General features: G+C 39.0%; 3 protein-coding genes across 5 annotated transcripts; 1 reads left to right on the forward strand and 2 right to left on the reverse strand.

Annotated features, from left to right (window-relative positions):
- Positions 1-824: 824 nt before the first annotated feature.
- On the reverse strand, positions 825-10,604 carry mapk15 (mitogen-activated protein kinase 15). 2 transcript variants are annotated; one of them, XM_083925626.1, is made up of 15 exons: positions 10,481-10,604; positions 10,120-10,274; positions 8,811-8,909; positions 8,275-8,304; positions 7,168-7,258; positions 6,285-6,415; positions 5,199-5,362; positions 4,529-4,668; positions 4,395-4,452; positions 3,726-3,863; positions 3,452-3,557; positions 3,054-3,363; positions 2,490-2,620; positions 2,170-2,322; positions 825-1,543 (listed from the first exon to the last, which is right to left on the reverse strand). In XM_083925626.1, exons 2-15 carry the CDS (start codon positions 10,207-10,209, stop codon positions 1,349-1,351), a joined length of 1,836 nt encoding a protein of 611 aa, XP_083781752.1. In that variant the 5' UTR covers positions 10,210-10,274; positions 10,481-10,604; the 3' UTR covers positions 825-1,348. The 2 variants fall into 2 exon arrangements, with proteins under 2 accessions (XP_083781752.1, XP_083781753.1); XM_083925627.1 differs by having other exon boundaries at positions 10,437-10,519.
- Positions 10,605-12,425: 1,821 nt separating this feature from the next.
- Positions 12,426-18,351, reverse strand: vps28 (VPS28 subunit of ESCRT-I). Of its 2 annotated transcripts, none has more exons than XM_083925952.1 (10): positions 17,869-18,351; positions 16,231-16,285; positions 16,090-16,118; positions 15,684-15,721; positions 15,483-15,572; positions 14,973-15,078; positions 14,756-14,857; positions 14,453-14,506; positions 14,283-14,374; positions 12,426-13,568 (listed from the first exon to the last, which is right to left on the reverse strand). In XM_083925952.1, the coding sequence occupies exons 2-10, from the start codon at positions 16,268-16,270 to the stop codon at positions 13,448-13,450; spliced, it is 672 nt and encodes a 223-aa protein (XP_083782078.1). In that variant the 5' UTR covers positions 16,271-16,285; positions 17,869-18,351; the 3' UTR covers positions 12,426-13,447. The 2 variants fall into 2 exon arrangements, with proteins under 2 accessions (XP_083782078.1, XP_083782079.1); XM_083925953.1 differs by having other exon boundaries at positions 16,231-16,296.
- Positions 18,352-21,403: 3,052 nt separating this feature from the next.
- Positions 21,404-23,372, forward strand: aunip (aurora kinase A and ninein interacting protein; the record flags this gene model as incomplete). Its single annotated transcript, XM_083926025.1, has 3 exons — positions 21,404-21,496; positions 22,038-22,194; positions 22,372-23,372. The coding sequence occupies 3 exons, from the start codon at positions 21,404-21,406 to the stop codon at positions 23,370-23,372; spliced, it is 1,251 nt and encodes a 416-aa protein (XP_083782151.1).
- Positions 23,373-24,343: the final 971 nt, after the last annotated feature.

Raw genomic sequence — 24,343 nt, forward strand, 5'->3', positions numbered from 1 at the left:
TAATATGTTCTGAAATTGGCCATTCTGCATGAGTAGCCTATCTTTATTTTGGTACTTTAAGTTTATTTTGATTTGAATACTTTCTAATATTAATGCTTTAATTCTGAACTTTTACGTAAGCACATTTTTGTATGCCAGAATTTTAGTTTTCTTTTTAACAGAGGAGCATATTTCTACACTGTTGTATCTCTCCTTTAACTATAGCCTAAAATCCAAAAGAGTAGGTAAAAGAGTATCATTAAATCACTTATTACTTTCTAATTCTTCTGCATTTCAGAGGGAAAGATTGTATTTTGTAATCCACTAATTTATCTGACACCTGTAGTTATGACACTTTTCAGATTTAAGATTTTACATATAAAAAAAACAAATGACAGGGTTATAAGATACATTATTTAAGACTTAACCATTGGTTAACAGCCTTTTGTGACTTCTAGTGTCTACTTGTGGCCCCTTGTCATGTCTCAGATGTATATAAAAGTTAGCAGTTCCGCAAAATATTGTTTCCCCTCTAGATGTCTAATTATTTTGAATCTTGTTTCATTTAAATAACTGTTCAAGGCCCAAAGAGTTTTCAATATTTCCGGTAAAAAGAAATATCAGATTTAAACCCCTTGTTTATGATTGATCTTTATGGCGGTCTGCTGCCAGTCATCCATGTCCAACATCATAAACTGGGTTCAAGAAAAACTAATCTCGTAACACGTATTCTTATCACTGCTGTATTCATATGAAAAAAAATCCTTGTTGCATAATCAATTTAAACAACTATTTGCATATTTTACAGTTATTCTGTGTCCATCTGAAACCAACTGGCTCAATGTACATAAATCATTAAGCCTGTAGGTCATTAGCAACATAGATCCACATATAAAACCATGGCTGGTTTGACTCCATAGTGGCACCTTTCAGCAGGGGGTCATAGTTGACATTTCAGCTGTTAATGTGCTAGAAAGTTGTATATCCCAGAAGACATTTGTAAATTACCATAAAGTCTACTGATACACTTAAAATGACCTTCAGGTCTGCGGTTTTCCTAGTCAGAAATGCAGTTCAGTTAAACTTGTTAAAAACTACACAAACACATGTTAATGAATTGCTGCTACAATTTGATAAATGCAATATGAAGTCGCACTATATTTTTACAAATATATATTCATCGTCACAGACAGCAACGTACATGTTTTTCCATGGATACAATCTGCATAGTATACAAAAGGTGTAACAGTCTTTACAGTTTCTTTTTTACAAGTTCTCTTTAAGTTGGCCTCACATCTTAGTGAAAGGCAAATCTTGTTGGGTGTTCAAACACGCGGTTACGTGTATGTAACCGTTGACATTTCAGCAGCTACTGGTTGTAAGGGCGTCTTCGAAGTAGATTGTCCAGTTCAGTCTTGTTGATGGTACCATAGGCCTGAGAATAACTGCCCAGTTTGGCCCGAGGGTCACCTGCAGCTGCCACATTACAGTTACTCTGAAATACTTTTTTGCTGAACCGTGTCGGTGGCCGAGCCTCACGAACCTGAGGGTTGGAGCGCTGGTTCTGCATGAAAGAGAAAGAAGTTAGATGTGCCATGACAGCCGTTCCATCTTTACCCAGGGTTTCTACACCTTTTCCAAAGTCAAATTCAAGCACTCTTTAAGCATTTGGAGAGATGCTTTATCATGCTTTTCTAGCAGCTTACAGGTGTGGTAAGCTACACATTTGTACGCAGTACAATACTCCGTATTCAGTTCATTTATTATTGCATTTGTTCATCACATTAAATTAGATGTTATTGTCCTAAACAACCAACATGACGTTTTGAGACAGCTTTCTACAGAAGGACGTGAAAGGAAAACTAACTCCACTTACAGATATGACAGAAATATAATAACCAATTATTTTGATCATCTCATCAAAGTAATTTTTCATGCAAAAATTTCCGAAAATGCTGTTTTCAGTTTCTTAAAATATGGAGCAGTTTCAACCACTTTATTCAATCCAAGCACTTTTCAAACCTGTTTTTTCAAGGATTTCCAGCACCCGTACGGACCCTGTACATCTTAGTAAAGCCACCAGGCATTAAAATATCCATATACTGCCAGGCTTTCTACGTTTAAATCGATATTTAATCAAGCATACATAATTGAGTCATATATATATGTCCTGAGGCGTGGTGGACTGACCAGGCGTGCAGATGTGACATGCAGCCCAGAGGAGAGAGGAGGCTCATCTCTGCGAACCAACGGGTTGTTCTTGGTTTGGTTTAGGGTCAAGGAGAAGGAGCGGTTATGGGTCGCTGGGGCGGAGCGACCACGCTGGAGAATCTGGTCCATGGACTAGTGAGGGTGAGAAAGAGCAACGTACAGTCAGCCGCAGAAAGGTCATGAGTAAGAGAAAATGCAAGAGGCCAAAAATGAAAAAGGATTTAAACAAAAACCAGGTTTTACATCACAGCAAGAGAAATGAAGCCTGAACAGAAAGTGAACTGAGGTCTGTTGCTTACTACATTAGTGTTGGCGCCCTCTGTTGGTGATGTTGTTACTCCTCCATTACTGGTCTGTCCCACGAGTTTACTGCTGGCTGCAGTGGAGGAGTAGTAATGAGGAGGACCAGCTGGACTCTGAACGAAAACATCTGAAGGAAGAAAAGACGAGTTTGACTTTTCTACCTGAGGGAATGTGTATGTACCACGTTTGGGAAATAAATATTATGTGGCTAACAATACTTTTTTTTACACTACAAAACAAGTGTTAAATATCTAAACACAGGCAATCATTTTTCCCTACCAAAAGATAAGATAATCCTTTATTAGTCCCACAGTGGGGAAATTTACAGGGTAACAGCAGCTGTTAGTGCAAATAACAAGAGCATCAACAACAGATGCAAAACATTTTTTGCAATAACAGACTATGTAAGAAGTATAAAACAAATTAACAGTTAAAAATACCTAAAAACAGATGAAAGATTAGTTTGTAATACTCTTTGCTACAAACATTCTTTGTTCAGTACCAAAAAAGGGCTGAGGTTCAATACCCAGCCCTGAGTGGAAACATAAATTCAGACATACTTGGGGCATGTGTGATGGGGTTATATGTGAGTTTTCCAAAGCCAGGGCTAGATAGTGGACTCTCCACAGCAGGTAGGGTTGATACATTGACAAGCTCAGTGACGCCTGCATGTGAAGGCACGTGGTTTGTCTCTTCAGTCTTTTCATGTTGGGGCTTCCCCTCATGGTCACCATCCCAATTTGCTGCCTCTGGGCCCTTCTCTACTTTATCCTTCACAGTGGGTTTCTCAGCACTGTTGCTGACGCGGCCTCCATCCTTCGGCTGGATCAGCCTCAGCATCCCCTGATTAGTTCTCCTCTCCAGCAGCATCTGCAGGTAAAGAGGAGGACATAAGGTCTAATCATCGGATCAAAACATAATTTAATTTTTTGCAATACACGTCTATGTCAGTTTGTACCTCATAAAGTTTGTTGCGGTACTGAACCACAGATAATTGTACATCATCATCCACCGGCAGCACTACATCATAGTTGAGAGCTGTCTCCTTGGCTGGATTATGAAACCTCCAGAGACAGAAGGCAAAGTTATGGATAAGTGATAGCACTCAATGGTAATAAAGTGAAGATACAAATATTAGCAATCAAAAGAGAATAAAAGACAGCCGTGGGAAAAAACTGCATCTATAAATCTGTTAATACAGTTTGGAAATCTGAATTTTGTATCCTTAATACCTGGCTACATATGGGTGTTGGAGAGCTTGCTCGGCAGTCAGGCGCTTGTCTGGGTTGAAGACTAGCAAACCTCTCAACAGGTCCAGAGCATCGGGAGAGACAGATGGCTGGAGAAGATCCTCCAAAGGCACCTGTGGTCTGGTGAAGGAAGCAAGAGAGGTAGATATTTTAAAGGGTGCTGCAGAGATTTAGAATTGCACTGCTGGATAAAAATAAAAATTAAAACAGCAGAACGAGAGATATCATTTTTTTTTAATTCCATGCATTTGTCCTCCTTGTCAAAACCTGGTGCTTAGATCACTCACAATGCAACTAAATCTCCAACCACCAACAGATTGCATGGAGAATTTCTTCTACCTATGCTCCCTAAAAACTGTAAACAAACTCTGATGTGTTAAATTTACTTGAGAGGACATTTATTTGTTATCGTCACTCCCAAAACTAGCTCTGTCCAAGGAGTGCCAAGGTCAGAAAGAGGCCAAGCATCCGCAGCAACAGTACACACCCTGTGTTCACATATAAACAAAGTGGTGAGCTGACGGAGTGAAATTCAACAGATGCATTGTTAGTTATTTACATGTACATGTATAAAAAGAACCTCTCCTTCAGTGACATGTTCTGTGTACGATAGGATTTTCACAACATGAATCATACGAAAGGTTTTCTTACTTCAGCAACATTCTCTGAATGACGGAGGATCCATATTCAGACTTGATTGCGAGAACATCTGAAAATGTAATTACATTTCATAAATTCATAGTGATGAATGCTGTCCATTACCAAAGTGTTTGTTCTTTAATCACCTTCTGGGCTGGGGTGTGGTATGGCGCTCATGATCTTCTCTATTTGGTTGATGGTGGATGTCCCAGGGAACAGGGCTTTTCCCAGCAGCATCTCTCCCAGGATACAGCCAAGGCTCCACATGTCCACACCTTTAGTGTACCTTTGGACGAGATACTCCTCTTACCCGGCATTCACACCAAAAGCGATGGAGGCGATAAAAGCGACAAGTGTCCGTACAAAATCAACGTAAATGACGCGCTGACACGTGATGTCGCTTCCGGCGACGCGATTCCGCGTTAAGAGCGATGCGATGAAGCGATGATCGAGTCCGTTGCTTGAAGTTGGAAATTTTAACTTTTCAAGCAACATCACGTGACGCAACAGCCAATCAGCGTTGAGATTGAGATCCACTGGATATATCAAAGAGAACTTTGATGCCACTTACCTCAATTTCAACGCGATTGGCTGTTGCGTCACGCAATGTTGCTTGACGTGATTATCGTTTCATCGCATCGCCGGAATTGCATCGCGTGGCAGCGTGTCATTTACATTTATTTTGAATGGAAGCTTGTTGCTTTTATCGCCTCTGTTGCTTTTGGTGTGATTGCCTAGTTACAGTCTGGTACACTCATTTTCCAAAGAAGTATATACAGCAGTAAATGTGGCTGACATGATCATCACAGCTGATACCTCGTGGATCCCAGCAGGATCTCAGGAGCTCGGTACCACCGAGTCGCCACGTACTCCGTCAGAGCTGGATTCCCACTGTCCTCCTGGATCTGATTGAGTGATCTGGCCAAGCCGAAATCACACAGCTTGACTACACAGTCGGTGTCCAGCAGCACGTTGGATGGCTGTGGGAAACAGATAAGAGAAACATTCTTCACAGGGACAATAACAGTTTGGTTTTCACTGATGAAAACAGAGTGAAAAGAGGTGGACTAACAGACAAACAGGAGAGAAGGATGAAATTCTAGTCTCCGGACCAGAGGCCATTTTGTGAAGCCTAGTCAGCAGATTTCCTGCAGACTTGTGTTACTGAATGTGATTACATAAACACAGATAAGATTAGATTCACATTAGAGCTGAAACAACGGATTAGTTGATGATAAAAAATAATCTGCAACTATTTTAATATCTATTCATCATTTTTTTTCAGCCCAAATGCCAAACATTCAATTGTTTCAGCTTCTTAATTGTGAAGACTTTCTGATTCTCTGTCTTATATCAGCAGAGGCGGAACGTCATTATATAAGTAGGATTTATTTTAGGTCCCACTTTATGCTCATTTCCAGGTCCATACTACTAGAACATGTTTACATGCTTTAATTTTTTTTTTCTTAGACTGTCTGCCTGAATAAACCTGTTTTCAAGTCTGTCTCTTTAAACACCCCCACTGAAAAAGCCCAGTCTGCTATGATTGTTCGTTCTCTGCACTCTGCAGCAAGGGAATGACTGTAACAACACTAAAGTAGCACTTTCTAGCTGCATATAGTAAAATTGTGACCTCACAGCCGTACAGAAGTCCTGACGGCTCATTTAAAGGCACAGTTTCTGAAAAGGGGCTGTGTTCATTTCTCTGTGGAGCGTTTTGATACTCTCACTATATTTAATAGCACCTTGATCTGCATTATAATAAATAAAAACATGGAAATTTTACTTTTTACAATGTGGGACCTTAGCAAAATAAGAGCACATTTTGTTACAATGATATGTTTTATCATTTCAAACATAAATGGATTCAAGGCAACGCTCAACATTCTCCACCTGGCGTACCTTTTTGTCCCTATGGATAACATTTCCTGAGTGCAGGTATTTGATGGCTTTGAAGAGCTGGTACATCACATAGCGTTTGTGCACGTCCTTCAGTAGGGTTCCTTTCTTTATCACTGCATGCAGGTCCGTATCTGGTACAAATCAGAAATCAAAAAGGAACAATAATACGACTGTAACAGAAACAATTGATGACTGGATTGTAAATCGTTGTTAGTTAATTGTGATTTTGGAACAGAGGTGCTACACACATGCTCCTCCGTAATCACACACACAATTATTTCAACCAATTCCCTAACAAAAGAATACATAGCACATCAGTGACTTAAGACAGGTGCGTAGAAAAGGGAAGAGTAAGTTAAAAAAATAATTCCAGCACACTGTCTTGCATGCAGAAATAATTAATAAATAGACAGTAATGTTTTGGTTTCATTTCCCTAAAATGAAAAGCCAGAGAGAAACAGTGGAGGTCTGTGCCGGAGGCTGGTGTACAGTCATGGATTAGACTGCAGAGAGGGGGAGGCCGATCTGCGGACTCAGCAGTAAGGCGGTGCAGCCGGCCAAAGGAAACAGAAACTCATATCTCTCACACACACACACACACACACACACACACACACAAACACACACACACAAACACACACACACACACACACACACACACACACACACACACACACACACACACACACACACACACACACACACACACACACACACACACACACACACACACACACACACACACACACACACACACACACCTTTAAGTGCCAAGTTAAACTGATAAGCTGGAGTCTTTATTCTTCCCCCACACTGACGTGTCATAACTGACTGAAGATTACTTCTTGAAGCTGTTTTTGTACAAAAACTTCCAAACACTCACCCATATATTCAAAGATAAGGTAAATGTCTTTATCATTTTGCGCTCTGATGACATTTAGGAGTTTCACGATGTTGGGGTGATCTCCAAACTCCTGCACACAGAAAGGAGATATTTTTTTTTTAGTAAAAGAACCCACACAAACACAAAAGAAACAATCCCTGGCTGCTGTTTGACCCATAATAACTGGCAGGTATTGTGTAAAGGACGTGTACACAACAGGGAAAGTTTCAACAGAGGTTACATAACGGTCACTATAAACCCCATTTTCACAACACTGGAATTTCACTGGAAGATGACAACGGCTGATTCGGGGTCAGAGGCACGGCTGAGGCCATATGAATGTAGGTCAGCAGATAAAGAGTCAGACAGGAATGTTTTGTACAGGGATATAAAGCACAGTGAGACAGCAGGTAATGTTGCTGTTCACTGTTCATATCCTTCAGGACAATGATACAGTTACATAAAAAACACCATTTTGAAAACAAAACCACTGTTTTAAGCCAATTTCATGTCTTTTGAATCTTTAACAAAAGCAGGTTTTGCCATATTAAACATTATTTATAGTGATTTCACAAATTTGTATGGACTTCTTACCATACTGTACCATGCACTGTTAATGCTAAATGGTTTTCACACGGTAAACTGCAAAATCAGTAAAAAAAAAAAAAAAAAACAACCTTTCCAGCATGTTTGCTTTTGCCAATAAAGCTTGGACGAAAGAGTCATGGAGAAATAACAGTGCTGTGCCAGAGTAGGAAGGGCATGAAGTATCAGTGGAGCAGACTTTGAATAAAAACAGAAATGTATCTGTTAGAGCATTTACAAAAGTATAAAGGTAAATGTCCTTTTGTTGTGTGGGCATGTTTTTGTAGAATTGGCGATGGAGCTCATTCACTAACTAAAGAGTATTGAGCGGTATCCTCACATACAATAATCACTGTATATCATGATGTGTCTGATGTTTTGTACATTTTATACATTCAGAGACACAGTGGACAAAGAGAGAAATGTAGAGTGGGGACGAGATTATTAATCTTGTCCTTACATTTAAGAGAATTACAGTATGGCAGTCAGTTAATTTCACTCAAACTAATTTATTATTGTTACCTGGAGGAACATGATTTCTCTGAACGTCCGCTGCAAAAAGAGAGAAAATTACCATTAGAATATGAACTCGACAAGCGACATGCAAGGCCACGAACTAGGCACACACAAGCCTCCTGTTCTGTTTAATCATTAGTCAAACATGTCTTTCTATTGAAACAGGCGAGGGAGCCAATTTGGGAACCACTGCAGGGCAATTATCAGAACAGGAAAGAAGAAAAACAAATGTGCCACACAAAATTATATTTATCTTTTTCAGACCTTCCTAAAAAAATTTAGCTTTTTGTCTTGTGAATGGCTGGATAGTTAAGGCCGCTAAAATGTATTAAAATAAAAATTGTTGAATTGCTCATAACTGGTAATCATAATGTATGCAACCGCTGACAGGGGGTCACAAGTTATCACTGCTTAAGGGGTCACATGACAAAAAGGTTGGGAACCATTGGACCAAACAGGATCTGAGGATGTGAATAAAGTTAACAGGTTACATTAATGACTTTACTGCATTGTTGTTTAGATCGGACACATCAAGCACACACCTGGGCATCTGTTCTGTTCCTGAAGGCATCAAAGATCTTCTTCACAGCCACGATCTCGCCTGTTTGTCTGTCAACAGCTTTCCACACAATGCCGTAAGCCTGAGAGAGATACAGCACACTGGTAACACAACTTCAGGTCGCCTCCATGCAGGAGTAATAAAACTTCAGGATGTCGACCAGGTAAATAAACACATAGAAAACTAAACTGGGGACACACTGTCGCCAGGACCGTAGCAGGAGTCTTAGAAATACTGAGATCGACAGTCCAAGCAACTCCATCCCCTGATAATAGAGATCTGATTGTTAATTATTTTATTTTCAGTGTTTAATTCATTCAGCTGTTATATTAAATATTTTTCTGATCCATTGAAATCACCATATGTCCAGGAGCTTGTCTACATGGTTCTCTTTCTTTCTAAAGAAACCAAGTTCTTAACATCTTTATGTGCCTTTAAAAAACGCACCATGTGTAACTTCAGGTCAGGCATAACAGAGGCAGCAGTGAGGCAGGGCATCACAGCACACGGTTAATGTAGAGACACACTGAGCAGCAACGTCGCTCAATAATTTGGAGCATTTTGTGCTGATGTTAAAACACTTTTATGACCTTTTAAAGCCAATAAGCACAGGGCTGCTCACTATTGTTTGGCTCCCTGGAGCATCACTACACCAGCTGCTATTATTATCCTATCCAGCCAGTCAGCTGTAAACAGGTTCAGCAGTCATGTAATATGAGTCACATCTACCCTCAGGTACGTAGTTAGCCAATACGACAGGTCTACGTGGCAGTCACCACCTGGCATTGGCAAGCAGAGCTGCAAATTGTGAGTCTCTGTGGACAGCCTTAAGGAAGGAAACCAGGCTGTTTTTTTTGGTCCTGTGGCAACCGTACCAGTGGAGAGAAAAACAAAAAGGGTTTGGACTCCGACGGAAAGAAAAGTGTCCTCACACATCAGCTGATCTGCATAGAAAGAGTTTGTCCTGCCAAAGTAAATAAACCTGCTTACAACACCGGTGCTCACAGAGGACCTTAAGTCTGGATCATGTCAGGAATTTCCTTAAGGCTAAAGTACACAGAGGGCTTATAAAAGTGGTAAACATTAATGTACAGGTGCAGGAGGTTGATGTGAAGAGGGACGTGTGCCAAAACAGCAGTGAAATGTTTGGCAACTCACAAAAAGTATGCAAATAGGGATTCATGAAAAAGGTGCAATGAGGAGTTGCGTTCATTATTATCGTATAACCTGAGGTAAAATAACTCCCATGTCCATTAAATCAAGTGAATCAAGAGTCAAAAGAGGTCACTTACCCCTTTCCCAAGTCTCTTCTTGATTTCATACTTCAGAGATATGTGGTCCTCCACCTCAGACACGTTTGTTGATTCATTTGTTTTGCTCATTTTCCCCCCACAACAGTCCGTCCCCTCTGCTCATGGAGAAAGCCCCACCATAGTGCTGGTGATTCCTGAAAGAGATGAGTGGAAAACCGGTAGAAATGAATGCATTGTGTGGTCAGTTCCGTCAGAGCTGCACAATGGTATTTTTCACAACACACTGTAAAAAAAAATAATACAGAGAAACCAATTCCGAGTTGGCAATTTCTCTAGTTTTGTATCTGGAAACCCACATGCAACCTTCTCCTTAAGTGCAGTCAGGCGGCGCGATGCTTACTGTTCAATCAGTTCGGTCCAGAAGCAGCAGGCTGTTGTTGATGTTGCTGCTGTTGTTGTTGTTGCTGCTGTTGTTGTTGTTGTTGTTGTTTTTATGCCACTTGGTGACTGAAAATACACTCTGTTTAACTGTGCAGAAGCTGCTGTTACTTGTTACTTGTCAAGGTGACTGTCAAGAGTGGATACTCCTCTGCGGCTGCAAACGGACGGAGAGTTTTGTCGTTTCTTGTCGCCCTGGTAACGCCGCTGCTGCCTGGCTCTTAAAGGAGCCGCAGCACAAACGCTCAACACAAGGAGCCATGGTGGGCATCTGTTGTCAAGGAGATTAGTGCTGTTTAGTGCTGTATTAGGCTGCAGGGTGGGTGAGGTGCTGGGATTACAAGGAGATCTCCTTTATAACTGTACTCATTTTCATCATGGCCTCCATTAAAAAGCTCATCGCAGTCTGTTTGATGGCTGGTGTATTTGGTTTTTAGTTCTGCAGAAAACTGGGTCCAGTCCTCACAATGAAGTAAAAAGCAAAAGATGTGCTTCAACCACAGACTTTACAAAAAATGGACGTAGCTTCCCCATCTTGTCAGACTTTGACTATCCTCTCTGTCTGCATACCTGATACATGGACCTGCATATGCCCTCAAACAAACTCATGTAACAGTGACATGCCTGAGTGTTGTTTTGCTTCCCGAGCTTGCAGTTGCGCAATGCTTCCACTGGCTCTCAGCCACCTCGCCTCAGGCCACTCAGGATGGATGACAATGAAAACAAACTGCAGATTCTGAACATAATAGCGCCATAAATGAGAGTATGTATTTTACCTGTAGTGCTGACAATCTGAACCCAAACTTCTTTTTATTACTGAGTAATGTATTTATGTTGCGTCTTGCAGAGACGCAGGCTGCAAACTTTTATCAGGCCAAACACTAAGACAGAGAGAATGAAAGGGGTGCAGTTATATTTTAGGCTGACAATGAATAAAAGTAGAATAAATGTTATTTTTAAGCTGATTTTGTCATGCTGAATGATGCTGCTATAGGCCTAGTCTGCCGGGGGATATCCTGTGGCTGATACTCTGAGCTTTTATCCTCTCTGTCTGTATCATTCACGTCACGTTACTAATTCAACTCCATGTTTGCCACCATAATTATTATCATTGCCATGTTCTGTCACTCTAGCTGAGCCTGTTTCTTGCTGTTCTGCTGTATTAACTGCCATAACCTGTAAGTCATATTCACATTGCTTTAGCTATCACTATAGTCACTGTTACTTTGAGGTTGCTTGATTCTCTGGAAGTGTGTGTGTGTGTCTGTCTGTCTGTCTTTGTTTCTATCCGTCTGTCTTCTCTCTCTTTCTCTCTTCTTTTCTTCCTCCCCAACCGGTGCAGACAGATGTCCGTCCTCCACAGAGCTGGGTCTGTCTGATGTTCCTGCCTGTTATAGGGAAGGTTTTCGTTGCCACCGTACTCTACAGGAGAATTGTTGGGTTTATGTAAATCATAAATAAGTCATAGAGTGGTCTATACCTAGTCTGTAAAGTGTCCTGAGATTACTTTTATGATTTGGCACTATAAATAAAATTGAATTGAATTTAATTTGAATTGAATTTCCTCTTACCAAAACAGGGCATGTATGTGACGTTGGGGGGAGGGACATACGTCCATCTGGCTGATGTTTAAGTGAGGGCGAAACAGATTAATGTGGCCATGGATCGCGTAAATAATTTAGCTGGAAAAATAAATATATAACACAAATGCACACAAAGGCAATCAAAACAATGAGATTATGGCCAAAGAGTAATAATTATAATACCAACCATATTTGAAAGAATAAACCTTGTCACTTGCCCCCTTCATTATATTTCTAAATTCGGTACATTGGTAGTTAGTTTTGGACAATGCAAATACAAAACTTTGAAAAAATTTGATCTTATTCACACACAACACAAGTAAGTCAGAGGTAGATTTTTCATTTTTATTTCTAAAAAGGTGTTACATGCTCTTATTTAAAAATCAAAACTATTATTTACAATGATACATCTTAATAAATATGTGCCCCCTAATGGTGTTGGAGGGGTGAAACATATTTAGCAACCACAAAAAGAAGGAGTGTGTTCACCTTATTCTCACCCACTTCATGTGGCCAAACCATCACTTCTAAAGAAAATATGGATTTGGTATGTTAACAGAAAACAGGGCTGGAAAATGTACACAAATAATTCCTTCCACGATAGTTCCTATATAATCATTAAATAAGTGCAGTTTAATGTTAAAGTCCAAACTATTATTTCAGCTGCATCTATTTTTCATTAACTGACAGCCCGTGTTAGCTTCTTTTACTCTTATCGTCAAAAGCTCTTGCAGGATTCTGCAGTAAAAACAGTGCGATAGAAAAACAAAAATGGTTTACAGAACAGAAAATGCTAGTCTGGCCCCAAGTGGCAGATAGTGGATAGAATTAAGGTACCAAACAGAAAAATATATATACTTATCTTCCCAATAATACAAAGGCTTTGGCTGGTGCAGCCTTGTCTACTTTGCCAAATATAATTGTATCAGGCTTTTTTTTGTAGTGCCCTGCAAAACTTAAGTATAAAATTAGACCTTTTTGATATTACAGTACAAAGTTAGAACCGTCAACCGACAATTTTAAAGGATTTATCACACAAGTTTGGCTAGAAAAGAGTCTTATAGAACAGGGCGAGCCTGGTGGGCAAGGCTGCAGACAGCATGAAGTACCAGACACAGTGGACTATACAAAGCAGTGAAATCTGAATAGTACACAACATGAATAAAGGACATAGGAAACAAATGACATGAGAATTGGGAGGATATGAGACTTAAAACCTGTCCAGATATAAATCCACTCCCTATCAATACCAAGGAGGAAAAAGTAGAGTGTGTCTTTGTTTTTTTTAACTTAATAGATATTAGAGTAAGAATTTCAGACAGATGGATCAATGCTAGACAGTGGCTTTAGGAGGAGTGGAGGAAGCGGTTGAAGGCATTGTAGGCTGACTCCAGATCAAACAGCATCTGGCGCACCTGATTATCATCCAGCTCGTCCGAGGCTGACATGCTGCTGAGGGTGGTCAACCTGAAGAGAAAAATATGAATCAAGGTAGATGAAAAAAAACTGTTAAGACTGATCACAGACTGGCTTATGTTTAGCACTACTGGAGATCTGTTTTAAAGTACTTTAACTCATACATGCAGTCAAGGACGTGTCAAGTTCCACTTCTTGATTCTCACAATACAAAATATACTTAAAAGGAGCTGTACTGAACATTGAGAGCATTGATATAGCCGCAAACACATATTAGCCATGTAAACATACACAGATATCTCTGTGTGTTGTAATCCAAGCTTCTCTGTTCTTTGTTTGTTATAGCCGGTCCGGCCACATGCGCATTTTAGTGTTTGTAGCTGTGAAAAGGACGTCATTATTTCACATATTGGGGAATGGTCTGTGAGAAAGGTGAGGAGGTAATCCCAGTCCACTTTTTGTCCAGTATTTAGTATTAAGTATTAAGTATTAAGTATTTCAGTTCAGTATTTTCAAGTACAGCTCATTTTAAAGAGGTATCTGGTGCAGGTTTTGACCCCTAGTAACACTATGGAGCAAAAAAAAAACAAAAACAAAGATTACCGTAGTAAATATATAGTTACTTTTGTTATTAATTAGGTGCAAATTAACCTATATTGTTTACAGCCCTCCTATTATAATTATTTGTGTAAACTTGCAGCCCTCTGAGCTGAACAATATAAACATATCTGCATCTATAAACTGTAAGAACTGGGTGTAGCTAACCAGAGGCTGACTTTGTCCTTAGCCTCTGAGTCTGGGGGCATGTTGCTCATTCTGTTCATGGTTTCCATCAGTTCCCTCAGGTCCGGCTGGATCTGGACGAGAAGGAAAGAATCAGTTAAGCAGTGTGTTTTAAATCTGTCTAATTATTTATATGTTACACTTTTATTTACCTCATCCATGGCCCTGATCTCCAGTCTCAGCTTGTCCATCACAGTGATAAAGAGCTGAAAAAGAAATAGACTATACTGTCAGCAACATAAACAGGGCACACAGTACTCGCCAGGATCACACTGTCTGTCCACGGATTTTATTAACTTGTTGAAATAGATGTTGGCAGTGGATATGGCTGGCCGCAGGATGAGCCAAATTAAGGAAAACCACTTCAATTACTTAGTGCTTGAGCTGAACACACTAAATCATTTGTAAAAAAATACGACTGCAGTCATTTTTATTCTGGCACAGCTGGGACGTACAGAAACTATATCTGCAATGCAGCGGTTCAGGTTGCCCTTGTCATCTTTGATGGTGATTGGTCGATCCTCCTTAATCCTTTCCATGGCCAGTGGGCAGTCGAGCTAGAAAAAAAAAATACATTAGTAACTTCCTAACTAAGAAAAACAGCCCACTTGTGAAAAAGTTTACAAAGTGAAGTGGGTCATAAAAAGATCTGCGCTCTGATAGATAACTCACTCTGTACTTCCTGCAGAAATCATCGATGGAGCCCACATCAGAGCCCTGCACCTGTTTGAATGCAGCCTTATACTGAACCAACAGCCTGGAACAGGAAGCCGTGTACCTGAAACAGAATTTATTTATAACCTTTATTTAAACTTGGGAATATGTTGAGGAGCAACCTCATTTGCAATATAGCCGAAATAAAAACACAAAACATTTGTGAACAAAACACAAAACATTTGAAAAAATACAAAAGCAAATCTGAAATCTGAAATATCAGAAAAGTAAAGTGACACAGAATAATGAAGCAGAACAATGAGTTAAAAACAGGAGCAGTTGGTAGTAAAATAAGAAGCAGTTATGGATTTAAATTGTTCTAGTGGTAAGAGTGTGGTAAGTTTTAGGTGCTTAAGTAAGTTTCAGTAGAGAAGTTTTGTGCATTTTAATAAAAACGTACAATTAAAGACACAGGTGTAATTTTCAGTCTTTTTAATTCCCAAATATATAAATTCAATTAAAACTCACTCATTAGGTGTGACGCAGTCTTTGATGTAAGCCTTCTCCAGGGCCTGAAGGGTCTTGACGACAGCAAACAACTCTGCCATGTTATCATACCTTTAGAAACAGGGATAGTAATGACGTGTCATAACCCCAGCCTGATATGAATCCCTGGGTAGGCTGTGATTATATTGTTCATATTAATCTGGTCATATGTATGACACTTACTTCTCTCGTTCTCTTGCATTCTTGTATAATTTCACCTCCTGAAAAGACATGATTTGTAGTGAGGCCTTTACTATGGTTAACATGTTAAATATCACATATGTTTAATTCAGTTTTAATTTAAACATGTTCTTGTAGAATTAACATCCATAAAAATGGTAAGTTTGTTTTTTTTCTGCTGGGGCGGCCAGTGGAACAGTGGTTAGAGCAGTCGCCCATGTAAAGAGGCTGAAGGTCCTCGAAGCAGTGGCCGCGGGTTTGACTCCGACCTGCGGCCCTTTGCTGCATGTCTCCCTCTCTCTCTCACCCCATTGTCCTATTTAATAAAAGGCTTGAAAACTGCCAGAAAAGTATCTTTAAAAAATCCAGTTTTCTATGCCGTAATTAAAGATTAAAAAGTTATATTTACCTCATATAACTCAGGCTTATTGGCCGGAGCTGTGGGGAAAAAGTTACATGCTTTGAGTGACATTAACCATAATTAACGATGAGTATGATTGGAAAATCTGAATACCTAAATTGTAGACATTAGATACTTTGAAAGTCTTACCTCCTCCCACACCTCCCGTCACTGGTATCCCATGGAACATGATGCTGAACTTGATCTGAAAAAGATCTACGTTACATGTGTCCAATAACTAACTGCTAATTGTAACCAACAACAATTTATGATTTTTATTTTGTTGTCACATTTTGATCTAGTCAAGTCATATTTAAATGCTGTAATATGTAGCAGGCACTGTCCTGACTTATGGGCGAGTCTCTCTAATAATTCATTATGCTTTAATCATACCATTAATTTCACACAATAAAAAGCAACAACATGAAAGAATAATATGTAGGGCTTTACAAATTGCTGCCCCCTCCCTCTGGAGCTCATTTCCTACACATATCCGTGACTGCACCGACCAGCACACCTTCAAATCACGCATCACAACCCATGTCTTCAGAACTGCCTTCAACCCCCAATAATCCCACTATTTCATTTAATTTCTATTGCATCACTTCTTGTTTTTAAATGTGATTTAGCAGTTTTTTCATTCTGCATCCCTTTACCGTAATCTACTACTTAAATATAGCCTGCTTGTTTAGAATGCAGTCACTTGTAGCCTACTTGTTGTTATTTGCACTAGTTTTAATGTATTGATTTGTGTCTTTGAGTACCTTTGAGCGCTATACAAATAAAATCTAGCATTATTATTATTACATTCCAATTGCTTTCATTTGCTTTACTATATTTAAGTCCATGTAATGTCTTACATACCTGGACACTTATCTTCTTCTTTTTTGTGCAATAACTTTATCCACCACTTAAGTGCAACGATTTAATCTTACTGCTTGTTTCTGTCATATACAGTCTTACATATTTTATATTATACATTTCCTCTGCATTTAACTTATCTGATTTAAAATTCAGTGAATTTTATTTGACCTGTATTCTTACATATACCTCATATATTTGACTAAGAGTTTATTGTTTACTGTTTATTGTTTTTGTATACTTTCTGTATTTATTTAGCTAAGAGTTTATTGGTTATCCTATATTGTATTTTTTTATACCTCCCTTGTGTTTTTGCTGCTGGAAACTCAATTTCCTTGCTGGAGTTCATCCCAAAAGATCAATAAAAAGAAGTCTAAGTCTAAGTGTGTAAGAATATTATGTCCAAATTATATTTTAAATAGTTGTCTCTCCAATAGTATTACTGATTATATGCGTGTCAATCAAACTAAATACACAAGTCCAACTGTATGTATTGATGTTCGTTACTCTCAGCTGAACTGATTACAATATTGTTGAGACTTTGCTCTCTGTTGAGTCTCAGTACAGGTACAGGCTGACTATAGTAAATAAACAATACAGGTGCTGCCGCATTAATTAAATGTGTAACTTAAAACGTTGTTTGTGTTTCTGATTTACTGGCGAACAGAAGGAAACCTTTGAGCTGAGGAGAGCCGATCAACAGCCTTCAGTGCCTTGTTTTGCTGAACAGGCTAGCGCGCAGTTAGCTGTGGAGGCTAGCTCGTTAGCACTTCCTTTGTGATTTATTATGATAACTGGAGCATCCAGGCGGATGTTTGTGAACACAGTTTGTATTAGTGAACATTATTAGTGTCGCAGCAGTAGGAGGCCAGCAGCAGTGTTCAATATCAGTGTTTAATCAACGAAATTAAAGGACACTTCACTTACCCTGTCGGCAAACTGCTGTGACGTCAACGTAAACACACCCTTCTGCGAGGACCCGGAGACGTCAAACTATTAGAGGATGTGTCACCAGTCGGACAGTTTTTGTCTCAATTCAGTGGTCTTAAACTAAAGTATAACTTCTTATCTTTGTAACCATATATCGTTTAAAGGACCTAATTTATCTTTATGTTAACAAGAGTGGTCAAAAGGACTCTAACACCAGTGAATTATCTCCTCGCTGTAAACACTGGCAGCTGCTGGTCGACCACATTAACATCAATGCTGTCAAAACATCCGGGACCTTCACAATAAAATGACGTTCTTTAAAAGCTCCAAAATATACCTTTAAGTCTTCTTAATTTACATTTTTTCATATAAACCACTTAGGCTGAGCGTCGCCCATTTCGTTCTTACTTTAGTTTACTAATTTGACATGTAAATGTCCAAGTACAAATATGAAACTTCACTTGTAGATTCTTAGAAGTGTGTAAATTAATTCTACTTCCACTTCGGTGGCGATCACCCAGTAAAAGCACCACGAAAAGACCGGAAACTGCGGCAGACCAGATCCGTCCGGATAGGGATAATCATAGACATAAAGAGTAGACGCCTCATCGAACGTTGGGCCTATTGGCGCTGACGAGCGGTGGAGCCGCCATCTTGGCCCGGTCGCCCGCTCCACTCAGTGTAAGGACAGGACACGGTTCAGCGTATTTTAATATTCACAGTGGGATTAACAGTAATAGAATATTCTGATATATGATATATGTGATGTATGATAGGTGTTTTACAAACACTATAAATATAAACACAACAAGAGAAATCATTTATAGAGTATTAATAGGCTGTATTTCATACATGAATACATAAATCTCTCTCTCACTCACTCTCTCTCTTTCTCTCTCTCTCTCACACACACACACACACACAAACACACGCACGCGCACGCACACACACACACACACACACACTCAGAGAAAATTAAAATACATATAAATCAAGAGTATCAATACAATTAGGTCAGAGAGAGAGATGACATTTTGGACACATCTAAATACAAGTCAAACAGACACACTTTCATTTAAAGCACTAAAAAAAACAAGAGCCGAACCCTATATGTTTATAAATATTCAGAAATGATCCATGCTCTGCCAGTCGCATAGTCGTGGTAGTGGAGAGGAGAGGGAGCGAGTGTGTGTGGTATAAAAATATATATAACATTTTGTTAAATCGATCATTTTCACACTGTTTTGTTCTTGCACAGTTACCAATTTGAGTGTAGCTCTAATTGGTAAAGACGGTGATGTTGTAGGAGTACTTTGTATAGTATCTAAAATGACTGTGTCCTTGTTTTTAGGCAAGGTCTAATTATGTGAATGTCTTCTTTATTACATATTTTAATTATGCAGTAATTGTATTTAATGTGCAAACAAAAACACGGGGCATAGTTCAGTAATATCCATTTTAAATTATACAAACCATTTAAGATTTTTCCTTAGTTAAATAAATTTATGATTTTTTCTTTTCAGACTGTTTCAACTTCTGTGGTACAACTGAACTAAAAAAGCCTGGACTCATCAGTTCTGCTTTACAAACATGTGACGTTCGTCCTGCTTTAAGTGGAGATGTGGAGAACCAAGTAAAAATGTATGGGACATTTTGTTCAGCTGTGAGAATATCGGGCACAGAGTGGAAATACATGTTAAATCTCTGATTCATTCTTTATAATAAACCCCACATCATGTTGCTCCTGTTTGATGAAACAGTTTAACAGCAAAGGATATTGATCAGATTCTGTCACTTCTCCTTTGATAGTCTAAACTTTAAAAAAAAAGTGACATGACATGAAAAATGATCTCATAATTCATGTCAATGTCATGTTCAATATTTAAAAAAACAAAACTGAGAATATCTGAGGTGACCTGAGATGAACTGTCTCTGAAGTGTCTTCCTCTCATGAAACCACAGCACATCCTCCGCTGACCTACTGCTGGAAATGTGCAATCCATTTACACTGGACCACATGTACGACAACCCCTCTCCTCCCTGCTTCTCCTTTAATATCTACACAGGCTTGCACACACACATCTGGCCGGGGGGTAAATTAACTAACATTCCCACAGAGGCTAATCTCCACGCCTCTACTGTGACAAGATAATAATAATAATAAAATAAGGGACAGCAGCTCCTCTGGCAGCTAAATATTTATCTACCTGCCACAGCCTGAGGGACTCACTATAACATTCAAAAATGCATGGATTTATGTATAATTGTTTAAAATTGTACTGATTATGAATTGTAATATTGTAATATTAGATTAGAGCAGGAATACGCTGCACAGTGCTCTGGCATCTTGTTCCTTCTGCTGCTCAACTCATAGGCTCAACGAGTCACTCATAGAACTTATCTGGGAGAAGGACCGATCCAAGATGGCGGCCGCATTTCTCGCGGCCCAACGTTCGATGCGGCATCTACTCTTTATATGTCTATGGGGATAATACCAGCGAGCGGCGTCCGTCTGGTGACTCATTCCCTATAGCTGTCCTTTGCGCCTAGCTAGAAAATAAATATATTATTTTAAAATAATACTTGCATGTCAAACACAATGTAGATTTATCTCTGGACTGTTTATAAATCTCACATTTTAAATGAACTGTTGCCTAAAATAATGCATTTTAAGACTCGACAAATTGTTTCATTCAGGCAAACTTTAGAGGCAGCTCATCGTCGAGGCGCCAGACTTGAACAAACGGATGAGGATCTGAACAGAAACACCATTAAAGTGGGTTTAAAGAAGCGAAGAGGAGAGCAGAACACATCCCTGGGCAATTTTATGAGGTCAGTTCAGATATAATACGGAAAAATATGCTGTGAATGAGCTAAAAATGAGGGCAGTCAACGGGAAATGGCGCCTACAAGCTGCACATCACTACTTAAAACAGTAAACGTTGATGTAGGACGGTTATAATTCAACAACCGTTGGAACCGTTAACGTTATTCAAGTGTTTAAACAATCATTACAGGAATATAATATTGTTCCTGATAAATGACAAATGAATGTTTAGATATTTTATTTATTTATTATTGTCTCTTTACTTTCTTTTTTAACGTATCTGTTAATTTCATTCATAATATTACTTTTTTGTTGTCTTTACTGTTTTTTAAAGGGCCCTATCTTTTACCCTGCTTTTCTGGTGTGTGTGTGTGTGTGTGTGTGTGTGTGTGTGTGTGTGTGTGTGTGTGTGTGTGTGTGTGTGTGTGTGTGTGTGTGTGTGTGTGTGTGTGTGTGTGTGTGTGTGTGTGTGTGTGTGTGTGTGTGTGTGTGTGTGTGTGTGTGTGTGTGTGTGTGTGTGTGTGTGTGTGTGTGTGTGTGTGTGTGTGTGTGTGTTTCCATGTGCTTTTGCTCTTGCTGTCAAAGCACTTTGTAAACATTTGTTTTAAAGGTGCTAAAGAAATAAAGTCATCATATTGTTAATATTATTTCTGACTCACAAATAATGTTTTTATTGCTGTATTGCAGATCTTTAATCTCTGCACCATGAAGACGTCAAAAACAGCCGTGCAGACCTCGGCTCAGGAGGAGTGTGGTGTTTGGCTGGACACTGTGCAACTGAAAGGAAAAGCTAAACAGGTAATTGTGGAAACCAGCTTTACATTCTTACTGAATTGTTGTTTTGTTACCTCTTAATTTGATTTGATTTAAATTTATTTCAAACCTGTAAAAAAGAAAACAGACAAGGTCCTACAGAACATAATAATATTAAAACTAGAAAGCATAGAGATGCATGAATAACAAATACTTCCTCTGTCATACATTTATTATTATAAGTATTTATTTATTTTTCAAACTAAACCTTAACTTTAGTTTTTAAACTTCACTTAAAAAATATCTATAAAATATAATTTATTTCTCACATATTCCTATCAAATATATGATATTTCTTGCATATTTCTTTAATCAAAAAATATATATAATATATGTATTTAAGTTATCAAAATATAAATTAATTAAATAAATAACAACAATCAAAAAGCAGTGAGTTACTTAACAACATGTTGACAGTATACTGTAATATGTATAATGCACATAACCACTTTTATGAAGTAGTATTATTACTCAGTTATTGCACTTGAGTGGGGCCACGTTTTAATCTGCACGTCTTTTATTTCAGAAACGACTCGCCCGTCCTATTTCTAAACTGCTGAATCCCTTCGCTGAAGGCGGAGGATACAGTTTAGCTGTGGCGCTCAACTTTACTCAAACCAAAATGGAGATGCCAAAGACCAAACAGAGCTCCATATCAACCTTCTTCTCACCTCAGCGCAGAGGTAGGTTGCAAAAATGCTGCAGTCTTCAGGTTGTCAAGACATTTTCTTAGGGTTATTATCATCTTTTGCCAAATAAGTAAGAAGCTAATCAAGCTGCAGTAGACTGGTGAATGTATGCATTTAACAGCCGTTTATTTTGTGTTAACATAATGCTTTTTTTATACCCTCTATCTAAAGTTCTCAATAAGAGGTCTACTTCTGAAGTACTGAACATGGATCCAGTGCAGCCATCATCTACCTCCTCCACCCATGCCTTAACTGTGGCCACACATGTAGTATCTGGGATAAAACGAAGACGTGAAATGGATCTTGAAATGTCTGACTCGTATAACTCTGAGCCTGGTGTGGATCCTGAGTGGAAAAGTGAAACTGTGACCGAGTCTGAAGCAGCACTGTGGCAGGAGCAGGCAGCCAGCCATACACCTTCTCAAGACATGAATTGTGAATTAGAAGAAGAGGAGTTTGAGGAGATAAATCCACCACAGAGTAAGAGGCGGCTCACTGCAGCCTCCTTTTTGCCAAGTGACAGTGAACTTCTTCCACAGGCGTGGAGTCAGGACCCACTGCTCACTCATAGCCAATACTGTGACTCTGAACCAAGTTTCCTTTACAGTCTACAAAGTGAAAACGCCTTTGCTATAAAGATTGATGTGGAAGAAAGAACCTCGACTCAGAAACCCTTTGAACGCTTTCATTCTTCTCAAATGGATGATGAGAAAGAAAACAGCAGGTTTTTATCTTCTAAGTCCCCAAGAAAGCACGCAACTCTTTCTCAGATTCAGCCTCTTTCAACTCATAAGTGGACAGAGCCGAAATGTGCATCACCTCAGAAACATCCTTCAGTGCAGCTTTGGAGAAAAAATGATAAAGAGGAGGGCCTCGAGTCACAGTTCAAGTGGGCAAAACCGAGCAGCTCTCCTCCAAAAAAAGCAGCACGAAAGCTTTCCTGCAGAGAGTTTGATGAGGACAGTCTGGCCATGTTGTTTACGCAGGACTCTGAAGGCTTCAGGGTGATAGCACACAGAGGTCTGCAGGCCAGGAGTCCACTCAAAGACCAGAGTAACATCGGCTCTGGGCTGGTGAGAACAGGCAATTACAAATCTCTTGTGGAGGAGGATGAGGAAGACGAGATGCTTTTCACTCAAGACTCTCAGGGAAATACGGTGATCAGACACTGAAAAAGCCTTTGAAATGTTATTATAGCTTGGATATGGATACTTGATCATTAGCGTTTGTTATCAGTTGTAAACTGAAATATCTTGTTGCCATAATGACCGGACTTTAACGTTTAGCTTCTTTAAAACTAAACATAACAATAATTTTCTGCCCGTCTTCATCTGTAAATCTTTTGTATTTTCCTGGATGTTTTTAGTCTTTCCCTGTTTTCAAATACCGGAGTTCGCTCGTGTTTTTGACTCCGTATATTATTTTCTTGCGTTGGTCTTTAGGATGCTGAAATGTCAAATGGTGCAGCTCTCTTATGCAATAACACGAAAAGCAAGAACTGATGGTTTTCATTTTATTTGAAAAACGATACACAATTACATGAATTAGTTTTCATGTAAATTAAAAGGTTTAAAGCATTAGTGGTGTACGCTATCTTCTATCTTATGCTGATGCCACGTGCGTCTTGGTACAAAGTAATATAGAAACGACAAAATGTGGCAGGTACTATCAGTTATCAAATGCAGATGTACTTTAATTTCTAAATATAAGTATTTAGTTAATTATTTTAAGCTGATTTAATGCCTCCTGCAAAACACCAAAGCTCATTGATTATACTGTACATACAGTAGCAAACTGACATCTGCCGCTAACGTAAAATATAGAAATCAGTGTTGCATAAACTTCACTCACTAAGTGCAACAGCACTAAATGACTACCACGCACTATACACTATTCAATAGATAACTAAGATGCACTTAATTAGATGGAAAATATACCAAATAGTCACAACACTTTATTCCAAGATATTTTTTTCTGCTAGGCCACTGAATGTCGTATGTGCATGTTATGTTTTCTTTAGTCTTTTTCTGTAAATACTGTGTAACTGCTGTGGTCTAAATTGTGCTTCACCTCTTATTCTGTCAGTGAATGTAGATACTAGTACAGTCAGTGATGTTGAAATATAATTGCTCATATTTCAACA

This window comes from Echiichthys vipera (assembly GCF_963691815.1).
Source record: "Echiichthys vipera genome assembly, chromosome: 13".
In the NCBI taxonomy this organism is placed as follows: domain Eukaryota; kingdom Metazoa; phylum Chordata; class Actinopteri; order Perciformes; family Trachinidae; genus Echiichthys; species Echiichthys vipera.

Bases quoted from the DNA above. Each gene is read 5' to 3' on its own strand.
- vps28 (XM_083925952.1), bottom strand. From the start codon at position 16,270: ATGTTCCATGGGATACCAGTGACGGGAGGTGTGGGAGGAG. The intron at 15,573-15,683 runs GTAAGTGTCATA...CTGTTTCTAAAG, and splicing joins AATGCAAGAGAACGAGAGAA to GTATGATAACATGGCAGAGT. The intron at 14,858-14,972 runs GTGAGTTATCTA...TTTTTTTTCTAG, and splicing joins ATTTCTGCAGGAAGTACAGA to CTCGACTGCCCACTGGCCAT.
- mapk15 (XM_083925626.1), bottom strand. From the start codon at position 10,209: ATGAGCAAAACAAATGAATCAACAAACGTGTCTGAGGTGGAGGACCAC. The intron at 6,416-7,167 runs GTGAGTGTTTGG...GATTTGTACCAG, and splicing joins CCTTATCTTTGAATATATGG to ATACGGACCTGCATGCAGTG. The intron at 5,363-6,284 runs GTACGCCAGGTG...TGTTTCCCACAG, and splicing joins TTATCCATAGGGACAAAAAG to CCATCCAACGTGCTGCTGGA.